This window comes from Myotis nattereri (genome assembly GCF_964212035.1).
Source record: "Myotis nattereri genome assembly, chromosome: 16".
NCBI classification, from domain to species: domain Eukaryota; kingdom Metazoa; phylum Chordata; class Mammalia; order Chiroptera; family Vespertilionidae; genus Myotis; species Myotis nattereri.
The window spans coordinates 17363862-17381384 of NC_138091.1; the positions used below are offsets into that span (position 1 = coordinate 17363862).

At 58.2% G+C, this 17523-nt stretch overlaps 3 protein-coding genes across 5 annotated transcripts; 1 reads left to right on the top strand and 2 right to left on the bottom strand.

The window, feature by feature from the left end:
• Positions 1-1039: 1039 nt before the first annotated feature.
• Positions 1040-3108, top strand: SLC16A11 (solute carrier family 16 member 11). Its single transcript, XM_081110710.1, has 4 exons — positions 1040-1262; positions 1522-1665; positions 1973-2740; positions 2828-3108. Exons 1-4 carry the CDS (start codon positions 1049-1051, stop codon positions 3055-3057), a joined length of 1356 nt encoding a protein of 451 aa, XP_080966836.1. The 5' UTR covers positions 1040-1048; the 3' UTR covers positions 3058-3108.
• Positions 3109-3709: 601 nt separating this feature from the next.
• On the bottom strand, positions 3710-7403 carry SLC16A13 (solute carrier family 16 member 13). Of its 2 annotated transcripts, XM_081109774.1 has the most exons (5): positions 7033-7403; positions 6744-6887; positions 5269-5693; positions 4956-5130; positions 3710-4297 (listed from the first exon to the last, which is right to left on the bottom strand). In XM_081109774.1, exons 1-5 carry the CDS (start codon positions 7229-7231, stop codon positions 4005-4007), a joined length of 1236 nt encoding a protein of 411 aa, XP_080965900.1. In that variant the 5' UTR covers positions 7232-7403; the 3' UTR covers positions 3710-4004. The 2 variants fall into 2 exon arrangements, with proteins under 2 accessions (XP_080965900.1, XP_080965899.1); XM_081109773.1 differs by having other exon boundaries at positions 4956-5693.
• A 2265-nt stretch (positions 7404-9668) lies between these two features.
• Positions 9669-15595, bottom strand: BCL6B (BCL6B transcription repressor). Of its 2 annotated transcripts, XM_081109775.1 has the most exons (9): positions 15568-15595; positions 14865-15054; positions 14419-14640; positions 13958-14308; positions 13659-13777; positions 12895-13059; positions 12671-12801; positions 12412-12549; positions 9669-11723 (listed from the first exon to the last, which is right to left on the bottom strand). In XM_081109775.1, the coding sequence occupies exons 2-9, from the start codon at positions 15041-15043 to the stop codon at positions 11607-11609; spliced, it is 1422 nt and encodes a 473-aa protein (XP_080965901.1). In that variant the 5' UTR covers positions 15044-15054; positions 15568-15595; the 3' UTR covers positions 9669-11606. The 2 variants fall into 2 exon arrangements, with proteins under 2 accessions (XP_080965901.1, XP_080965902.1); XM_081109776.1 differs by lacking the exon at positions 13958-14308.
• Between the last annotated feature and the right edge of the window lie 1928 nt (positions 15596-17523).

Genomic DNA, 17523 nt, shown 5'->3' on the forward strand with positions numbered 1-17523 from the left:
AATACAGATTTCCACCATCTTTTAGCTGTGTGGTTTGGGCAAGTCACCTAATCTCTGGAAGGTCCAATTACTTCATCTGTAGAATGAAGATGACACCATCTTCACAGGGTTATTGTGAGGATGAGAAGATGACATGTGTGAAGAGTGCCTGGCACATCACAGCTCCTCGGAATAAGGGAGTTCCTCTTCCTCCCCTAAGTCCTGAGGGCATATTACTGTTGGGCACACAGCCAGCACTCAGTGGAGGTCTGCGATCTGACATCCAAGATGCGCTGGACTTGCAGCAACGTTTTCTACTCATCCCTCAGGCCGTGGAGGCACTGCCCCTGTCCCAGCGCATCGCTACCTGCCTTGTGCTTGCTGGGATTGCAGTCACGTGTCCCCTGGGTGCCCAGCAGGCAGCAGGTGCTTGACTCTGGGCCGGTGCGTGGCATTCATTCCTGGCTGCTCCCTTTTCCTGAGCTGAGAGAGAGAGAGAGAGAGAGAGAGAGAGAGAGAGAGAGAGACTTAATCCCCGTGGGACTCAGTGTCTGGCCTCACCCTGGGCTCGCTGATTGGCTGTCTCTACTGCACCCCCGCCTCCCCAGCACAGCATCCCAGGTGGCTCAGGCCCCGGGGTGATCTCTGTTTACCGAGAGCCTGTCCAGGTGGGGCTCCATCTCCGCACTCGCTCCCCTCGGCACCTCGGTCCCCACCCCCCTCCCCCGCCCGCCTCAGAAGCGGGAAGAAGCCAGACCGAGCCATTCTTCGTCCTTTCCCCATCACCCGGAGGGGTCGGGTAAGGAGTAGGGGGTGTGGGGGAAGGGGGAGTTCCAGGGACATCCCCTGTCCCCCGATCGGGTGTCTCGCGGGTAACTCGCTGACCCAGGAGTTGCATCCCTAGGCTCAACCCCCGCCCCCTCTGCCCCTCCCTGTCGTGCTCCGGGTGACACCCCCTCCCGCCCCCACCCCCCACCCCCTACCCCGGGAAAGCAGCCAGGAGCTGGATCTCAGGCTCCTAGAGGAGGCGCAGGCATGGAGACTTCACTCCTCTCTCCCCCAGACGGTGATGACCCCCAAGCCTGCCGGGACCCTGGCCGGACGCCCGGACGGGGGCTGGGGCTGGGTGGTGGCGGCCGCGGCCTTCCTGGTGAACGGGCTCTCCTACGGGCTGCTGCGCTCCCTGGGCCTGGCCCTCCCTGACATCGCGGAGCACTTCGGCCGGACCTCTCAGGACACGGCGTGGGTCAGCGCCCTGGCCCTGGCCGTGCAGCAGGCAGCCAGTGAGCCCCCCACACCCCGAGGTGGGGGGCAGGAGCCGGGATGGAGGGGCCGTGAGTGCAGTGGTGGGGTGCCCACCTGCTTGCCGGGTGACCCGAGAAAGGACGGCAGGTGGCACCCAGTTCCAGAACAGAGTGGGTTGAGGTGGAGAGGGGGAGCTGGTAGGCTGGGGGAGGAGCGTTAGGCCAGGCAGACAGCCAATGGGAAGCGTTGGAGGTGGAGGGTTAGGGCGTGTCTTCCCTTGACTCCGCCTCCTTCCAGGTCCAGTGGGCAGCGCCCTGAGCACCCGCTGGGGGGCGCGCCCCGTAGTGATGGTTGGGGGCGTCCTCACCTCGCTCGGCTTCCTCTTCTCGGCTTTCGCGGGGAGTCTGCTGCACCTCTACCTGGGCCTGGGCGTCCTCGCCGGTGAGGGGGGATGGTCCTCGGTCCTTCAGGGGTGATGGCGGAGGCAGGGGCTGGTTGGGGGCCGGGGGCCAGCTGTGCGGTGGTGGCGGTGGTGATGGTGGGCGTCCTCCCAAGAGCAGGGCTGGGATTGCGGGGCCAGGCATCCCAGGCCCCTGTCCTCACCCCGTCTTTTCCCTTTTAAACACTTGAGTGACTTTATTTTTTAGTAAAACGTGGCTAACAGACAGCATGTCAGCTTCAGATGCACAGCACAGGGCTTCCGCATTTGCATCCCTAACCAAGTGACCCGAGTCCTCTGCGTCCGCAGGCGCCGGCTGGGCCCTGGCGTTCGCCCCTGCCCTGGGCACCCTCTCCCGCTACTTCTCCCGCCGGCGAGTCCTGGCCGTGGGGCTGGCACTGACGGGCAACGGAGCCTCCTCGCTGCTCCTGGCGCCGGCCTTGCAGCTCCTCCTGGATACTTTCGGCTGGCGGGGGGCCCTGCTCCTCCTGGGCGCCATCACCCTCCACCTCGCCCCCTGCGGCGCCCTGCTGCGACCCCTGCAGCTGCCCGGGGACCCTCCCGCCCCGCCCCGCGGGCTCCTCGCTGCCCTCGGCCTGGGTCTCTTCGCGCGCCCAGCCTTCTTGGTTTTTGCTCTGGGCACAGCCCTGGTGGGGGGCGGGTACTTCGTCCCCTACGTGCATCTGGCCCCTCACGCTTTAGACCGGGGCCTGGCGGGGTACAGGGCCGCGCTGGTGGTGGCCGTGGCCGCGGTGGGGGATGCGGGCGCCCGGCTGGTCTGCGGGTGGGTGGCGGACCAGGGCTGGGTGCCCCTCCCGCGGCTGCTGGCGGTGTTCGGGGCTCTGACGGGGCTGGGGCTGCTGGCCGTGGGGCTGGTGCCGGTGGAAGGGAGCGAGGAGGCCTGGGGGGGCTCCCTGCTGGCCGCGGCCGGGGCCTATGGGCTGAGCGCGGGCAGCTACGCCCCGCTGGTGTTCGGCGTGCTCCCCGGGCTGGTGGGCATCGGAGGTGTGGTACAGGCCACGGGGCTGGTGATGCTGCTGATGAGCCTCGGGGGGCTTCTGGGCCCTCCGCTGTCAGGTAAGGGCCTGACTGAGCCAGCAGATCCCCACCCCCACCCCCACCCTGGGGTCCGAGGCCTCTAAGTTCCTTCCCCCTTCCTCTCAGGCTTCCTCAGGGATGAGACGGGAGACTTCACGGCCTCCTTCCTCGTGTGTGGCTCCTTCGTCCTCTCAGGCAGCTCCATCTACCTGGGGCTGCCTGGGGCGCTGCCCTCCTGCAGTCCGGCCTCACCTCCAGCCACCCCTCCCCCTGAGAGGGGGGAGCTGCTCCCAGCTCCTCCGGGGGCCCTGCTGTCCCCAGGAGGCCCACATGCCACCGCGGACACCTCCTGTTGACCATTTTCTTTTGGTTTGAGCCACTCCCTCAATAAAAAAATTTCCAATGTGTCTGCAAGCTCCAATTGTTAGCCCATCGAGGACGCTGAAAACTTGCTACTTAAGACATTCAAAAGGCCGCTGGGAAGGAACAGGATCCCACTAAGCCTGGGAGAGAGGCGGGTATCTGTCTGTCTAGTCAGTCCATTTCTCTTTGCCCACGTTGTTGCCATTATAACGGGGCGTCTTTGAGAAGTTGTCTGCCTGCCAGCTTCAATTTGTTTAAGGGAGAGGGAGGCTCATGGGTGCCATCTGCCCCATCCTCATTTCCTTGACTCAAAACTCTTCCCGTATCTCAACCTCATTCTATTGGCTGGCCTGCGGTGGATACAAGAATCCTCGACCCGGACGTAGGCTCTCTGAGCTTCAGCTCTCCCTACCAAACTACGCCTGCCCCCACCATGTCCTCACCATTTCCTTCATTTCTCTTCTAAGTCACAGGGGCTAGTGGGAAAGAGGGAGGTCAGTGGGGCAAAAGGGAGGAACTGTGGTCCAGAGAGCAGAGTCCAGGGTTAAAATGCTTGGAGTCCCCAGAGCTCCTGGACACCTCCCCTCTATCCCTCAGCCATGACCCGACTCAACCAACCCAAGCATTTGGACTCCAGTTCTTTCTGAGTTTCTGATTATTATCCAGTTTTATCTCAAAGGGGCATCCCTCATCCCCAAACATCTGTCTTCAGAGAAGAAGTGTAGTAGGCAACACTAGAGATCGATCACTTGTAAAACATAATAAGTCTCTTGGCCTTTGATTTTCACAGTTGATTCATGGCTCACTGGAGCAGGCTGAACTCTTGGATCCTGCAGAAATGGTTGTGGAAGCCAAGAAGAGATAAGAGTCCTCAACAAAATACTAGGAGTTGGCACACACACATCGCAGGAGCCCTGGGCAAGCTGTGGTGGAAGACAGATCAAGATGCTGAAGGCACTGTGGTTCTCTGGGCACCAATATGGGGCAGAAGACCCGGAGCTGCCAATCTCTGGCTTTCCGGGTCTTTTTGGAGTTCAGTCCTCTCCCAGCCCTTCCTTCGCAGGGGGGCTTTGGTATCCGGTGCCTCTGTGCCAAGGTCCTGGGGCTTGGAGGTAGGAGCTGAGACGCAGAAGAAGTGGGGCAGCGTGATGAGAATTCCACTCCCTGCAAGAAGGAAGGCCCCGGCCACCACAAAAGAAGCTGTGTAGTTGCCTGTCACATCCCGGAGGTAGCCTACATCCACGAGAGAAAAAGAACACACATGGGTGATCTGTTTCCTGGGACCGACGGCTCAGACATATTTTTGGGCGGAAGGAGGAAAATGATCTTTAATCTGCCATCTTGGAAAAGTTAGAACTGCCAAGGTAGGACCAGATGCACTTGACAACTCTGGTGTCCCAGGGGGCTTCAGAGGTCATGCCCATCACCTCCCTGCCTTCAGGAAGGCCCTCCATGTCAGCCAGTGGGGATTTGGGGATCCAGATCGAGGCAGGCACACCTGTGTCTTTCTTTCCGGCAACTGTGGCCCTGTCATCTAATAGTCAGTCACTAGGGTCTGAAGGTTCTGGTATCTGAAGGCTGGAGAACTTTGACCACATGGCTCAGACATCTGAGCTGGGGCCAAATGGGTCAAGGGTAAGAGCAGGTCCAGACAAGTCTGAAAATCCAAGCGACAGGCATCCTACCAAGGGCTCCGCATAGCTCATTTGAGTTTTTCCACAGCCCCAATCTCTTTGTCTCATGGGCCCACTTCAGGGCTGCTAATGATTGGTTATTCAGACCATGTGGTATACCATACCATGTAAAGGGCAATATTTACATCCACTCTAATGTGAATAGTCCCCTCCCTGAATGGTATGACATGGCCATCTGGAAACCCCATCCCCCTTACCTGACAGAGGAGCCCCCAGCAGTCCCCCGATGCTCTCCACCATCTGCACCAGTCCCAGGCCACAGTATATCCTTCCAGTCCCCACCAGTTCAGGCAGCATGGAGAAGGCCAATGGGGTCAGGGCCCCTGATGTAAAGCCATAGGCCACGGCCAGAGCCACCAGGGGTGTGTGAGCCTGAGCCATGGGGAACAGGGCCAGTGACACCCCGGTCAGGGTGGTCCAGAGCATCAGGAGTCGTGCCACAGGCCCTGGGACTATATCCCCTAGCCACCCAGAAACCACACGCCCCACGAGGTCAGAAATAGCAATCACCGAGAGGAGGAAAGCAGCAGGCAGTGGATCCCAATCCAGGTCCTGGAGATGGGCCACCAGATGCACATAGGGAATGAAGTAGCCGGTGTTGATCAGGGTGAGGGCAACAGTGTAACGGAGGAAGGGGCCATGATGGAGGAGGGAGGCCAGTTGGGCCCCGGGGCCAGCCACAGCAGGGTCCTCACTCAGGGAGAGTGGGCGGAGGAGAGCACCACAGGCCACCAGATGGAGGGAGATGGCAGACACCAACAGTAGGGTGCCCCGCCAGGCATAGTAGCTGAGCAGCCATTGGAAGAGTGGGGCAAAAGCAAAGGAGGAGAGGCCCACGCCAGTCAGTGCCAACCCCATGGCCAGGGATCGCAGGCGAGAGAAGTAACGAGACAGGCAGGCAAGTGTTGGTGTGAAGGTCAAGGCCCACCCAGAACCTGTAAAACAAAATAATAATAATAATAATAATAAATAGACAGAAAAAAGAAAAGATAAAGAAAGGATGGCCCTAGCTGGTTTGGCTCAGTGGATAGAGCGTCGGCCTGCAGACTAAAGGGTCCCAGGTTTGATTCTAGCCAAGGGCACATGCCCGGGGTTGGGAGCTCGATCCCCAGTAGGGGGCCTGCAGGAGGCAGCCCATCAATAATTCTCAATCCTTGATGTTTCTATCTCTCTCTCCCTCTCCCTTCCTCTCTGAAATCAATAAAAAAATGTATTTTAAAAAATGGTGGTTTGGGGACTCTTTGGGAGTTCAGGGTGCCCAGTAATCCCAATATTGCCCAGCAGCAGAAGGTAGCACAGGTCTGGTTACAATCCTGGCTTTGATACTCTCTAGCTGTTTGACTTTACTGAATCTCCCAGCCTCAATCCCCTCATCTGCCAAATGGGGGTAATACACTTTATGGGACTGTAGAGACCTAGAGATAATGTTTTTAAAGTAACCCGCACAGAATTTTGGAGTTGCACCTAGGCCCTGCTATTTCTGGCTGTGAGATCTTCATTTGCCAAGTTTCATAAGCGTCGGAAGCCTTGCTTCATCTGTAAACAGGGTAGGGAAGGCCATGACGAGAGACAACAAAGGTCACTACATAATAATACTAAAGGGATCGATCCAACAAGAGGCTATAACCCTGGAAAACATATATGCACCCAAGATAGGAGCACCTAAATGTATAAAAAACTGTAAGCAGGATAGATACCTGTTTTACAGTCACGGTGCCTGCCACAACTATATACTATGTAATTCTTCCTTTTGCATTCCAGCCCCACTAGCTCCGGGCTTGCATACTGTGGACTCATTATCTCTGAAAGTCTAAACCGCTCCGCCAAGTTTATTAAATGAGTCATCCCTCTTGATGCCCTTCGGGGCACAGGTGTTACTCAAAACTTTCTCTCAGCGTCTCCTGAAGTCTTCTGGAAAGACTAGGAGGAAGGTGAGAGTCCAAAGACTCAGGCATTTGACTTTCCCGCCCTCCCCAGGGTCTCACCTGAGAGCAGCCCAATACTCAGGTACAGGTGGGTCAAGGAGGTAGCGAAGGAGGCCAGCAGCATCCCCAGCGCTGCCAAGAGGCCCCCAGCCATCACCACTGGCCTTGGCCCGAACTTGGTGCTCAGGGCACTGCCCACGGGGCCTGGGGAGGAGGAGGGCGTTCTGTGAGAAGACTCCAGGCATCCTTCTCCGGCAACTCCCCCATCTCCCCGCGCCTCCCTCCCTGTCCCCGCATTCCCCCTCCCTCCCGAGGGTCTGGGGACAGCGGCCCCAGGCGCAGCACTCACTCCCGAACTGCTGCACGGCGATGCCTATGGAGGCGATCCAGGAGACGCGCGCGGCCGGCTCGTCGAACGCCGCCACGAACTCCACGAAGAAGATGCTGAAGGAGCGGAGCACCCCGAACACCAGCGCGGACTGGAAGAAGGCCGAGAGCACCACCATCCACCCCCAGCCCCCGTCTGGGGGCGCGGTCCCGCGCGCCATGCGGGATGGCACCGAGCTGCGGGCCCGAAAGCCCTGGTGGGAATCAGGCTCGGGACCTCCACCTCCGCCCGCCCCCGGTCACGCGGGGGCAGGAGCGCGGGGCAGAGAGGAAGGTACTGACGAGGGCGCGCGAGCTGGCTGCCGAGAGGCTGCGTGCGCGCCTCCCCGCGGCGGGAGCGCTGGTGTCGGAGAACCCGCCGGAGCGTGCCGGCCGGGGATTAGCGCCCAGGGGCGTGGCTGCGCGGGCCGGGGGCGGAGAATCGCGGCCGGGGCGGGGGGCGGGGGGTGGGGGGAGGGCTGGGGGCAGCGGTCCGCGGAGGAGCCAGGAAGCGGCGCGGGGTTCGCGCTCTTCCCTGGCGGCGCACCATTCTCCGAGCGGCTTCTCTATGGTGTCATCGCCAGGGGCAGCATCAGGCCGGCCTGGCCAAGGCTGACATCCTCGCTCGCGGGACTCCTGGGCGGAGCCAGGCGGGCAGGGCGGGCTTTCAGCTTTGCTGGGGTCGCGGCGGTGAGTGGGAGCATGCGTAAAGGGGGAGCTTGAGGAGGTCAGTGAGGTGGGCCCCCGGGGACGCGGGGACCTGCCCGGAGGCTGCTGCCGTCTCCGGTCCCCCCAGCAGGCCGGTTCGTCCAGATCTCAGCACCCAGGCCCGCAGGTGAGCAGTGCAGAGGGGTTGGTGGGGGGGGCGGTAAACTGGTTCAGGAGCGGAAAGCAATCCCCTGCCTCATGAGGAGCCCAGGAGTTGCAAGGCCTGGTGGCGAGCGTAGGGATTAGGCGATGAGATTAAAATAAACTGCTCCGAGCTAGTCGGGTCACTAGAGTCTCGATCCCTTGGGTCCCTGAGGGGTTGCGGGACCCAAGGAGGGGACAGGGGGAATGGGTTGTTGGACTCCTGGCGTTCGTTTCTGTAATGTCGCTTCTGTTCCCACCAACAGGAAACCTACAGGTCACAGAGACCAAAAATAACCGGGGAGAGGAAGGGCGAGCCTGCCAGCATCAACTACCCTTTCTCCAGCGGGGCTAGATCACTTGCCTCTGCCCTTCTAGTAAAACCACTTCCTAACCACGGTTTTGCATCTCACGATCATCTACTAAACAGACACGCCAGGACCACCGGAGCAATCTGCCCCTCCGCCTCCTCGAGCACGAATGGCCCGGCTTCCCATTTCTTCACTGTAATTCAAGCCCCCAGGGACCCTCACCTTGAAACTTGGACTCAAAGATTTATACCCGACAAGTGGGGGATGGGAAAGGAGGGAGGGAGGCTGTGTAATTTAAAAAAGCATATTGAGCCTTATAGTTTTATATGTGGGAAATAAAAACAGTCCTACCCCCCAAAACTTTTTTTTTTTTGTATTGTAAGCAGAGTCAGAATTTTGGGTGGTGGGAGAATATGCCAATGACATAGAAATTGGCGTGAGGATATAACCTAGTAAAAGAGTGCAGCCTGTAGAATCATCGTTCCAACCTCAGCTCCATCTCCTATTAACTTGGCCAACCAAGATACTGAGTCTCTTGTTTTCCCCACATGTAAATTGGAGATAATAATAGCACCTACTTTTTAGGGTTGTCAGGGGAGGTGAATTAGAAAACCTAGGCACTAAAATGCTTAGTTGAGGGCCTGACACGTAGCAAGAATATTAGCTGGTCTCCTTTCCACAGCGGATAAACTGCAGCGGGAGAAGAGAGGTTTTAGTTTCTAAGTTTTACTTTTTGCTTTTTAATAAAATAATCCAGGTCATGGGTTTTATAAAAGACCGAAAAACACAACCACAAACTGTAAAGGCTGGAAGCAGCTGCGGAGACCATGTTAACAGACTTATTTCACAGATGAGTAATTTAAGTCCAAAAGGAAGGTAACTTCTCAGAATTAGTGACCTCCTACCTTCTACCCACAGGGCAGAACAGAGCTGTGCACCCACAACACACACAGGACAGGGGACAGGGTGGGAGAGAAGCAAACGCTGGGCGATGGATAAATTCCAAGACACCATTGCTGGGGGAGGGGTGGAGTTGGCATGTTTCTAACCACACAGCCTTCTCACTGCTCCTCCAGCCCCTGTTGTCCTCGGGGGACCCAACCCCTACCCTTTTTTTTTTTGGTGATAGTGGTGCTAGGGGTGTCCCAGCACAGATGCATTCCCCCAGTGTCCTGGTATTATTAGTGGCTTCCTGGTTTCTCCCTGCCGCCTCCACACTTCAGGCAGGAAGTGACTTCAGAGCAGCAGGATGCAGGTGGCTCCGGAGCACTTCATGAAGTCACTGGTTCCTGCACCATGAGCCAGAAGGAAAGGGCAGGGGAGGGGAGAATACGGGCCATTTGAAATGTCTGGTGGGATGGGCACACAATCGCCAGATGGTCCCCAGGAGGTAAGAACCTGCTTTCCCCAGCTTTACGTAGTCCCCAGGCTCCCCAGGCAAGAACCCCAGGACACAGCAGGCAGCACAGAGAGGCTTCTTTATTCCATGATTCTGATCTTGCAAGATCGAACATCTCCACCCCTAGGCACTCTCTACCTGCCCATCCAGTCTGCTAAAAAATAAAATAAAATAAAATAAAAACCATGGTTCCTCCTCGCATCTCTCTTCCGCTCTCTTCCTGCAAGTCTGCAGTGGGGAGTAAGAGGGTAAAAAGTAGCTTTCTCACCAGTTTCCAAATGACAACCACTAGTACTGACCTATCCTGAGGAAGCTCTACCCCACAAATTCAAAGCTCTTCTTCCTCTCTTCCCCATGCTCCATAACCAAATAGGCTCCATGGCAAAAGGGGTGGGACTGTAAGTCAAGGCTTCAGAGCATCGTCTAACATTCCAGACCTTCTGCCCAGTTAAGAGGCACCCCCATTCCTAACTTTCTACCTCCTTGACCTACACCAGAAACTGTACCCCTCAACCAGCCTCTAAATTCTACCTGGATACTTGGTCCACTAGAAGGTCCATCAGTCAGTCAGTCAATCTTTTAAATCTTCTAAACCTCTAACCCCAACAATAATCCCAATCATAATCCCAAACTATATCAAACCCCAAACGGAACTCAGCCCCTTTACTCTCCCCATATAAGGTCCTAGTGCATTCACTGTTCCGGACAGGAATACAGTGATGGGAAGACCAGGTCACAGACCCAGCTTTTCTAAGATAAGAAAGTTACCAAGCACCTGTGGCTTCTAGAGGCAAAGAAATTTCTGGAATTTGGACATTTGCCAGAACATGTCCAAAAACCCACTGAGGGAAGAAGGAGTTTGTCTCAGGTAGAGAGAACCCCAAGAGACATTCAAGCCCAGATGCCTTAGCATCAAAGGACTGGTCAAGATAAAGAGTTTAAGATGAAGAGTTTCATAACTCTCCCGTAGGTCATAACATTCTTAGAGGTGGGGCAGAGTCAGAAAAGGCGGCATCATCTCTAATAAGGAGTTTCAGAACTCAGTGCTGACAACAGGCCCTAGTGGGAGGGTTGTGAGCTCTACCATGACAGACACAGCCGAGGCAAACCTAGGGGAGCAGGTGAATGGGACAGTTAGGTGTCTAAGAAAAAGCCTCTCCAACCATCCCCCCAGTTCCAAGACTGACAAAGCCCCACACCCACAGCCCTCAGGAGGCATTTATTACCTGCATTTCAGGCTCACCTTAAAGGTCCCATAGCCCTTGCAGAACAGAGAAACGTCTATCCAGTTCTAGCCTGCTAGAGAACCTAGAATATCCAGAATCCAGAGAGGGTTCCTGACCCAGTTCCACAAACCCACATGTTCCCAGAGCTGCCCTCGGACAAATAGAGGTTCCAGACCTAGAATCGGAGGGGCAGGACACAGAGAACCCCTTTCTCCATTTTAAACAAACCAACAAGCAAAAAAATAGGAGAAAGAACAATTCTAAAGTTAGAAGTTACGGCAACAATAACATAAAACACTCAAGCCAAGTGCTAATCTCTGCCAGCAGAGCTGTGACCTCACGTTCTGTGTCTCAGGTCACCGATCACACTAGGAAGAGGGAGCTAGGAAATGCAATAGAATGAAGGCCCGGGCGCCACCCAAAGGCCTCAATAAATTATATTTACAGATAAACCGAATGAGATGGGGATTGCAGGTGGAGGACTGTTCCCTTACGAAAACCAGGCCTCCAGCCTTTTCCCTCCCCAGTTCCTAGCTTGCTCTCTCCTCAGATACAATTGATTGTGGGAAAGAGGTTTTGACCAGCAAAACAGAGGCAGATCGAATCCTGATCTGCCACCCCTGCTCTCCCCAGTGAGAAATGAAGGTGGAGGCAGTTTCTGAGAACGGAGGGGCCTTGCACACCTCCATGCCCAAATCTGACAGAGAAGCCAGGGGTGGGCCAGCAGCTTCCCTGGCTTCCAGAAAGTGACTGGGGCCGGGCTGTTGCTCGGCTAGGGCCCCCCCAGAATGTGGTAGTGCACTTTGGTGTTGGTAGCAGCTCCGTGTTTCTGGCGCAGATGCAGCCGCAGTTGACTCTTGTGCCGGAAATGCAGGCCACAGGGGTCGCACTGTGGGGTGGGGAGGAAGAGAGCCGGTCAGGTCCCCCTCCCCATCGGCAAGCACCTTTTAGGTGCTGAGCGAGAGAGAACTGTTAGCCCTCAGGCCAAGAGAAACTCTTCAGTCCTCGTCCTCCCAAATCCTCAGGGAGAGGCCAAGGAGATGGCTCCCCCCTCTTCGGCAAAGGATTTTCCATCCCTTAGTTCCTCTTCAGGAGCCAGTGTCCAGCCAAGGAGCCTACCTTCTGTACCTGCCCATCCCTACCCCCATCTTCGCCCCTTACTCACATGCCTACCCTAGGCCCCACCCCTTGCACACAGGGTCTCTCCCAGGACTCCGCCCAGTTGGAAGAGTTCTAGGGCCCGCTGGGCCCTGCTCCTCTCGTTACTCTTGGAGCCCAGCCCCTAGGCCAGTGATGGTGAACCTATGACATGTGTGTCAGAGGTGACACGCGAACTCAGTTTTTTGGTTGATTTTTCTTTGTTAAATGGCATTTAAATATATAAAATAAATATCAAAAATATAAGTCTGTTTTACTATGGTTGCAAATATCAAAAAATTTCCATATGTGACACGGCACCAGAGTTAAGTTAGGGTTTTTCAAAATGCTGACACGCCGAGCTCAAAAGGTTCGCCATCACTGCTAGGCCCTAGGGAAACAGGAGGTAAGTGGTGTCAGGCTTTGGGCCAGGTACTCACGTGGTAAGGCTTCTCCCCCGTGTGGATGCGAACGTGGCTTTTGAGGGTCTGGAGGTGCCGGAAGCGAGTCCCGCACGTGGGGCAAGGATAGGGCTTCTCCCCGGTGTGGATCAGCACGTGCGCGCGCAGATGTGCTACCTGGGAGGGGAGGTGACCTCAGAATAGGCCTCTGGGAAAGACAGAAAGAACCCTCCCCAGAGGGCCCCCGCTGTCCTCTTGCAAAGTTGTCCTTAAGCCAGTTCTGAGGCCGGCTCTGTACCTGCACAAAGCGGGAGCCGCACGTCTCACACTTATAGGGCTTCTCTCCCGAATGGATGCGGCTGTGCGTTTTCAGGTTAGCCGGCCGGTTAAAGCGGGCCCCGCAGATGGAGCAGTGGTAGGGCTTTTCCCCTGGAGGCAGGGAGAAGGAGAGGTCGGGGACTCCGCCCTAGGACACCTGTGGGCAGGAAGGCCAGGGGCCTCTCCTCTCTGTTCCTCCCCTACCTGTGTGCACCGTGCGGTGACTGGCCAGGTTGCCCTTGTAGCGGAAGGCAGACCGGCAGAGCTGACACTTGTAGGGCTTGTCCTCATCCCCAGGAGCCAAGGGGTCCAGCCCCGATGAGCACCCAGCCCCAGCTTCACAGTTCTGGCAGCTGAAAAATTCACTTCCTGGGAAGGGGGGTGGGGGTGGGGATGGGTAATGACAACAACATCAGGGAATTCTCAAATCACACAGTAATAGGTTTTCTTTTTCCCAATTTACTGTCAGACTTCTGGGGCTCATTTGACTTGCTCGAGGTCACAGGGTTAGCAAGAGGGGAAGCCAAGATCTGGCTCTATGCCTGCCTGTCTCCAGGGTACTCTGCTAATCTCCCCTCAATAGCAGTGATGGTCGGTGGAGGCCCGTACTAGCGGGTAGAGGTTTCTCTTTTTCTCTCTCTGTACTGGCACTGCTGGAGGACACGTTGCCAGGACGGCCCTGCCGAGCTCTGGGCTGGCCACTCAGCCCTGGATGGGAATAGGCCAGAAGTTCCCAAACACTACTCCTCATTGGAAGCTTTGAAAATACAGATGTCTGGTTCCCACGTCTACACATTTTGATGTATGGGGTGTGACTGGGGCAATGGGATTTTTAAAAGCTCTGTAGGTGATTCTAATTTGCAGTATGTAATTGGAATAGGTCTTTTCCCGAGGACTTTTGGCCCAAACTGGCTTTGAGCGGCCACAAGGACAAAAGCCCAGAAGGAAGTAAAAGGAGGAGCTCTCACCTGGTGGTGGACGAGCCTGCCCGCAGGGAGATGATGCAGTGGCTTCTTGGGCCCGGGGTGTGAGATGGGGGGTATTGACTGGAGCCCCACATTTGAACTGTACAGCAGTTGGAGAGAGCCTAGGTAGAGTAAAGGTTAGGAGAGATTATGTGGCGGGGAGCTTCTCTGCTCGAGAACTTCCCGGCTAGTGTCCCTGGAACCCACCCACTCACTCCCTGCTCCTGACGCCCAGGCCCATGGCTCTCTGCCTCCTAGCTGAGGCTAGCCACGACGAATTCTTGGGGTTCCAGTTTCTGTACCTGCTCTGGGGACCGGGAATGGGTCCTTCTTCGCTGCCACTGCTGCTGCTGGAAGCCTCATCTCCACTGGGGAGCCCAGCTTGGGGGCAAAGTTGACCAGAACTCCTCTCCCCAACCAGGCTCCCTGCTTGGGAGGCCTGAGAGTTTAGCACGATGAACTTGTATTTTTTCCAGTTGCAGGCCTTGGGGTCGGGGCTGCCTGGACTGGGGAGGCCTTGACTGCAGCTTCGAGACTCAGTAGGTGGGTCTGGGTGCCCTTCGGAGCACCTGGGACTGCCTGGTGGACGGGCCGTTGGGGGCGTGGGGGGCTCTGCCTCCAGGGGCCGCAGGGAGATGCCCAGAGGTTCGTAGCTGGGAAAAGTGCGGTGGACGTTAGTGCTACCTTCTAGTCTTGGCTTCTGCCCCTGACACCTGGGGTCCCAACCACCTCCTCCACGGAGAACCCCGAGTGGGCTGCTCACCTGGCCTGAATGAAGCGGTGGCACGCCTGGACCACGTGATCCATCTGCAAATAGGTGGCAGCCGCGAGGACGGCTGGTGCGGTGGCCGGAGAGAGGCGCAGGCGCGACGTGTACATAAAGTCCAGGAGAGGAGCGAAGCCTCCGGCTTCGGGGCCCCCGGGCAGGGAGAGCACATCCACCCCGACTCCTGCACGGCCTCGGAAGATTGAGTAGAAGAAGCCGCTGGGGAAAGGGCAGATCCGTCATGTTCGGGGGGCCAGGGAACCGCTACAGAAAGCCACGCCCCGTAGAGAGTCCCGCCCCCTCCCCTGTCGCCCCGCCCCCAATTCCAGGACGCCCCGCCCCCTGCTTCTGGCGGGCTTGGCTTCCGATTTCCTCCCCAAGACCCGATGCCTCCGCCCCTTCCCCATTGGGTCCCATTGCATCCCCAGAGGCTCCCCTCGAACCTGCAGGCGATGAGCACCGCCTTGTGCGCTCGAAGGGGTTGCCCGCCAACCAGCAGCGTGACGTCGGTGAGGATCCCGCGCAGGCGCAGCTCGTTGAGGTTGCCGAGCACGTCGGAGGAGTGGCGCGTGAACTCGCGGACGTAGCCCAGCGCCCGCTCCGGGGCCGCGGCGGATCCCATCGCGGCCAGGCCTGCGGGAGCCGGGGCATCCAGGCGGTCCTAAGGCGCCCTCCCTCCCTCCTCCCCTCCCTCCCTCCCGCGGTTGGCCTCCTCCTCCGGAGGCTCACCTCGCGCCAAGCCCCCGGCCCGGCTTAATTCATCCCCTGCCTTCTGCCCGCGGCCACGCCATTGGCTCGCGTCGCTCCTCTACACTTGAAGGTGCCCACGGGGTCGATGGCGAGCGTGGGGACCCCGGCGTGCCACGCCCCTGGTTGGACGCCTCGTGCCCTTCCAGCGCCCCCCCCCCCCTTCCCCACTCCCCTCCCCTCGGCTTCTCCGCGCCCGCGGTCTCAGGTGCTCACCCTGCCTGACACCCCCCAGGCGCTTTGCGGTCCACACACCAAATCCCCATCGAAGTCCCCCTCCCTCGAACCACGAAGTCTACTACCGTCTAGTCCCGGGTCCCTGGCTTAGTCCACGTTTGGGGCCCCAGCCTCCCGACCATCAACATAAACCAGCCCTTTTCGTGGACCCTGAGTCCTTACCCCCGTCCTGCAGGGGCTGCCGCTCCTCTTCTCCGGGGGGTGGGGCCGCGCTCCCCTTTTGGCCTCGGCTCCTTTATCTGGCCGGGATGTCGGGGGCGGGGGGTGGAGGTGGGGTGAACGCCTGGGTCCGTATCCTTCCTTCCTCCGTCGCCCTCCAGATGGCGAGCCCGGGGCGGGGTCTCCGGCTCCAGGGCGGGCCTCGGAGGCACGGGGTGGTCGTCACCTAAGGGGTCTTGGGGTCACCGAGGACGGGGCGTTCGAACTGGGGAGAGGGCTGGCGATCTCGGGAGTGGACGTAGGGGTGACTGGGTTGTGGGGGTAGGGGAGCTGGCACCGCGAAGGTGGGTGGGTGGGCTTTTGGAAGAAGGGGTGCCAGGAGCCTGTCACAGGAGCGTGGACACAGCGAGGCCCCCTGTCCAGGGTACGGTTCCGGGACGTAAAGGACCGTCCCACGAGGCGCCAGGTTTGGGGAGGCGAGAGCGGGGTCCCAGACGGCGGAGGGGGGTGTGGATGACGTGTTCCTCCAGCGGGCCTACCCACGGGGGCACTCGGGCCGGGCGGGGTAGGGAAAGGGCGGATATGATTTCTAGTGCGTTTCCTTCCATTGTCCTGCGACCGGACGGCTCCTCCAGCTGCTTCCCCTCGAGGAGGTGGGGAAAGTCCCGGGTGGGCGCCGAGAGGCGCTCAGGAGACCCAGGCGTCCGGACTCTCGCTCCCGACTCCCTTCGGAACCCTTTTAGGGACCCGGGGAGAGAGAGGCTCCCGCCCCAAGCCCGCGCGCCCGCCCCAGCCCCAGCCCGCTAGGGCCGCGGGCACCGGCCGGTCGGCTCCGCTGGAGGCTGGCGCCGGGTGCAGCGCGGCAGGCGGCAGAGCTCTCGGGCGCGCAATGCTCGGCTCCTTCCACGAGGGGGCGGGCGCGCACTGGCTTCGCCTCGCTGGTCCGCCTGCACCCGGCTTGGGGTGCGGGGGGGTGGGGGGGGAGTGTAGGGGGGGTCACTCTGACAGGGGCTCAGGATCAGTTCCGTCTGAACGGCGGGAACCTTCGACCTCGTCCCCTTTGCGCTGGTTTATTTTGTCCTTCTGTCTCCTAGGAGGGAGCGAGGAAGGGTTGGACAGAGGGAGGGAGAGTTAGGCGACAGAAGTGACTTTCCTCCGAGGCTGGGGTTCCTACCCGGGGTGAGAAATCCGACGGCTTTGGGAGCAAGGGGAATGGGTGGGACAAGGAGTGTGTGTGGGCGGGGGGATGGCGGGGGCGGGGGCGGGTCTGAGCGCCGGGAGCCCAGGGGTTTCCTTTCTAATTAGATGCTATAATCTGCCTTCGAGGTGAGTTTTTAGTGCACATGAATATGAGAGGTGGAGAGGGTAAACAAACAGCAGGGAACACAGGGCCGTCCCAGGTGAAGAAGAGGAGGCAGGAGGGGCCTGATAACCAATTTTAAGTCCCTGACCTGGGAGACAGCACAGATGAAACCCTCCTATTTTGTTTGAGGAGAGGTTGGTTTGCAGGCGACAAGGTTCACCGGGAGAAGGGAAGCCAGCTGCAAAGCAGGACTTGGATTTGGGCTCAGGAGTCTCCCATCGCCCAGGAAATTGCATATCCAGGCCTGGGGCCCTTCCCTTCAGATGTGAGGGTATTTTGGGGGGGCGGGGGCATGCACGGAACTGTGGAAACACTGGGAATGGGGATCACTGAGGACTGGGGACCATCTGGTGGCTTTTGGTGTGATGGTTACTTTGATCTCTGACCGGTGCGGAGGTGGGAGTTGGTTAGGGGCTCCCTTTGGTATCAGGATGGAGTTGAGTTGGTTTTATCTGGCCAGTTGTGGGATGCGTGCTTTTTATGGGGTGTTGAGTTAGTTTGATTATTCTAGGCACTTTAAGCTGCATTCAGGCTTGAGGGCAAATGGTACATTGGAGGCATGAAGCTGATTTTGAAGCTGCTTTAGTTCTGGAAGT

Excerpts from the sequence above, each read along its gene's own strand:
- SLC16A11 (XM_081110710.1), top strand. The coding sequence starts at position 1,049 with ATGACCCCCAAGCCTGCCGGGACCCTGGCCGGACGCCCGGACGGGGGC. Across the intron at positions 1,666-1,972 it reads GGGCCTGGGCGTCCTCGCCG|GCGCCGGCTGGGCCCTGGCG; the intron begins GTGAGGGGGGAT and ends CTGCGTCCGCAG. Across the intron at positions 2,741-2,827 it reads TCTGGGCCCTCCGCTGTCAG|GCTTCCTCAGGGATGAGACG; the intron begins GTAAGGGCCTGA and ends CCTTCCTCTCAG.
- SLC16A13 (XM_081109773.1), bottom strand. The coding sequence starts at position 7,231 with ATGGCGCGCGGGACCGCGCCCCCAGACGGGGGCTGGGGGTGGATGGTG. Across the intron at positions 6,888-7,032 it reads CGCCGTGCAGCAGTTCGGGA|GCCCCGTGGGCAGTGCCCTG; the intron begins GTGAGTGCTGCG and ends CCTCCTCCCCAG. Across the intron at positions 5,694-6,743 it reads GAGTATTGGGCTGCTCTCAG|GTTCTGGGTGGGCCTTGACC; the intron begins GTGAGACCCTGG and ends TTTGTTTTACAG.
- BCL6B (XM_081109775.1), bottom strand. The coding sequence starts at position 15,043 with ATGGGATCCGCCGCGGCCCCGGAGCGGGCGCTGGGCTACGTCCGCGAG. Across the intron at positions 14,309-14,418 it reads CACCGCTTCATTCAGGCCAG|CTACGAACCTCTGGGCATCT; the intron begins GTGAGCAGCCCA and ends CACTTTTCCCAG. Across the intron at positions 12,550-12,670 it reads GCGGCTCCCGCTTTGTGCAG|GTAGCACATCTGCGCGCGCA; the intron begins GTACAGAGCCGG and ends CTCCCCTCCCAG.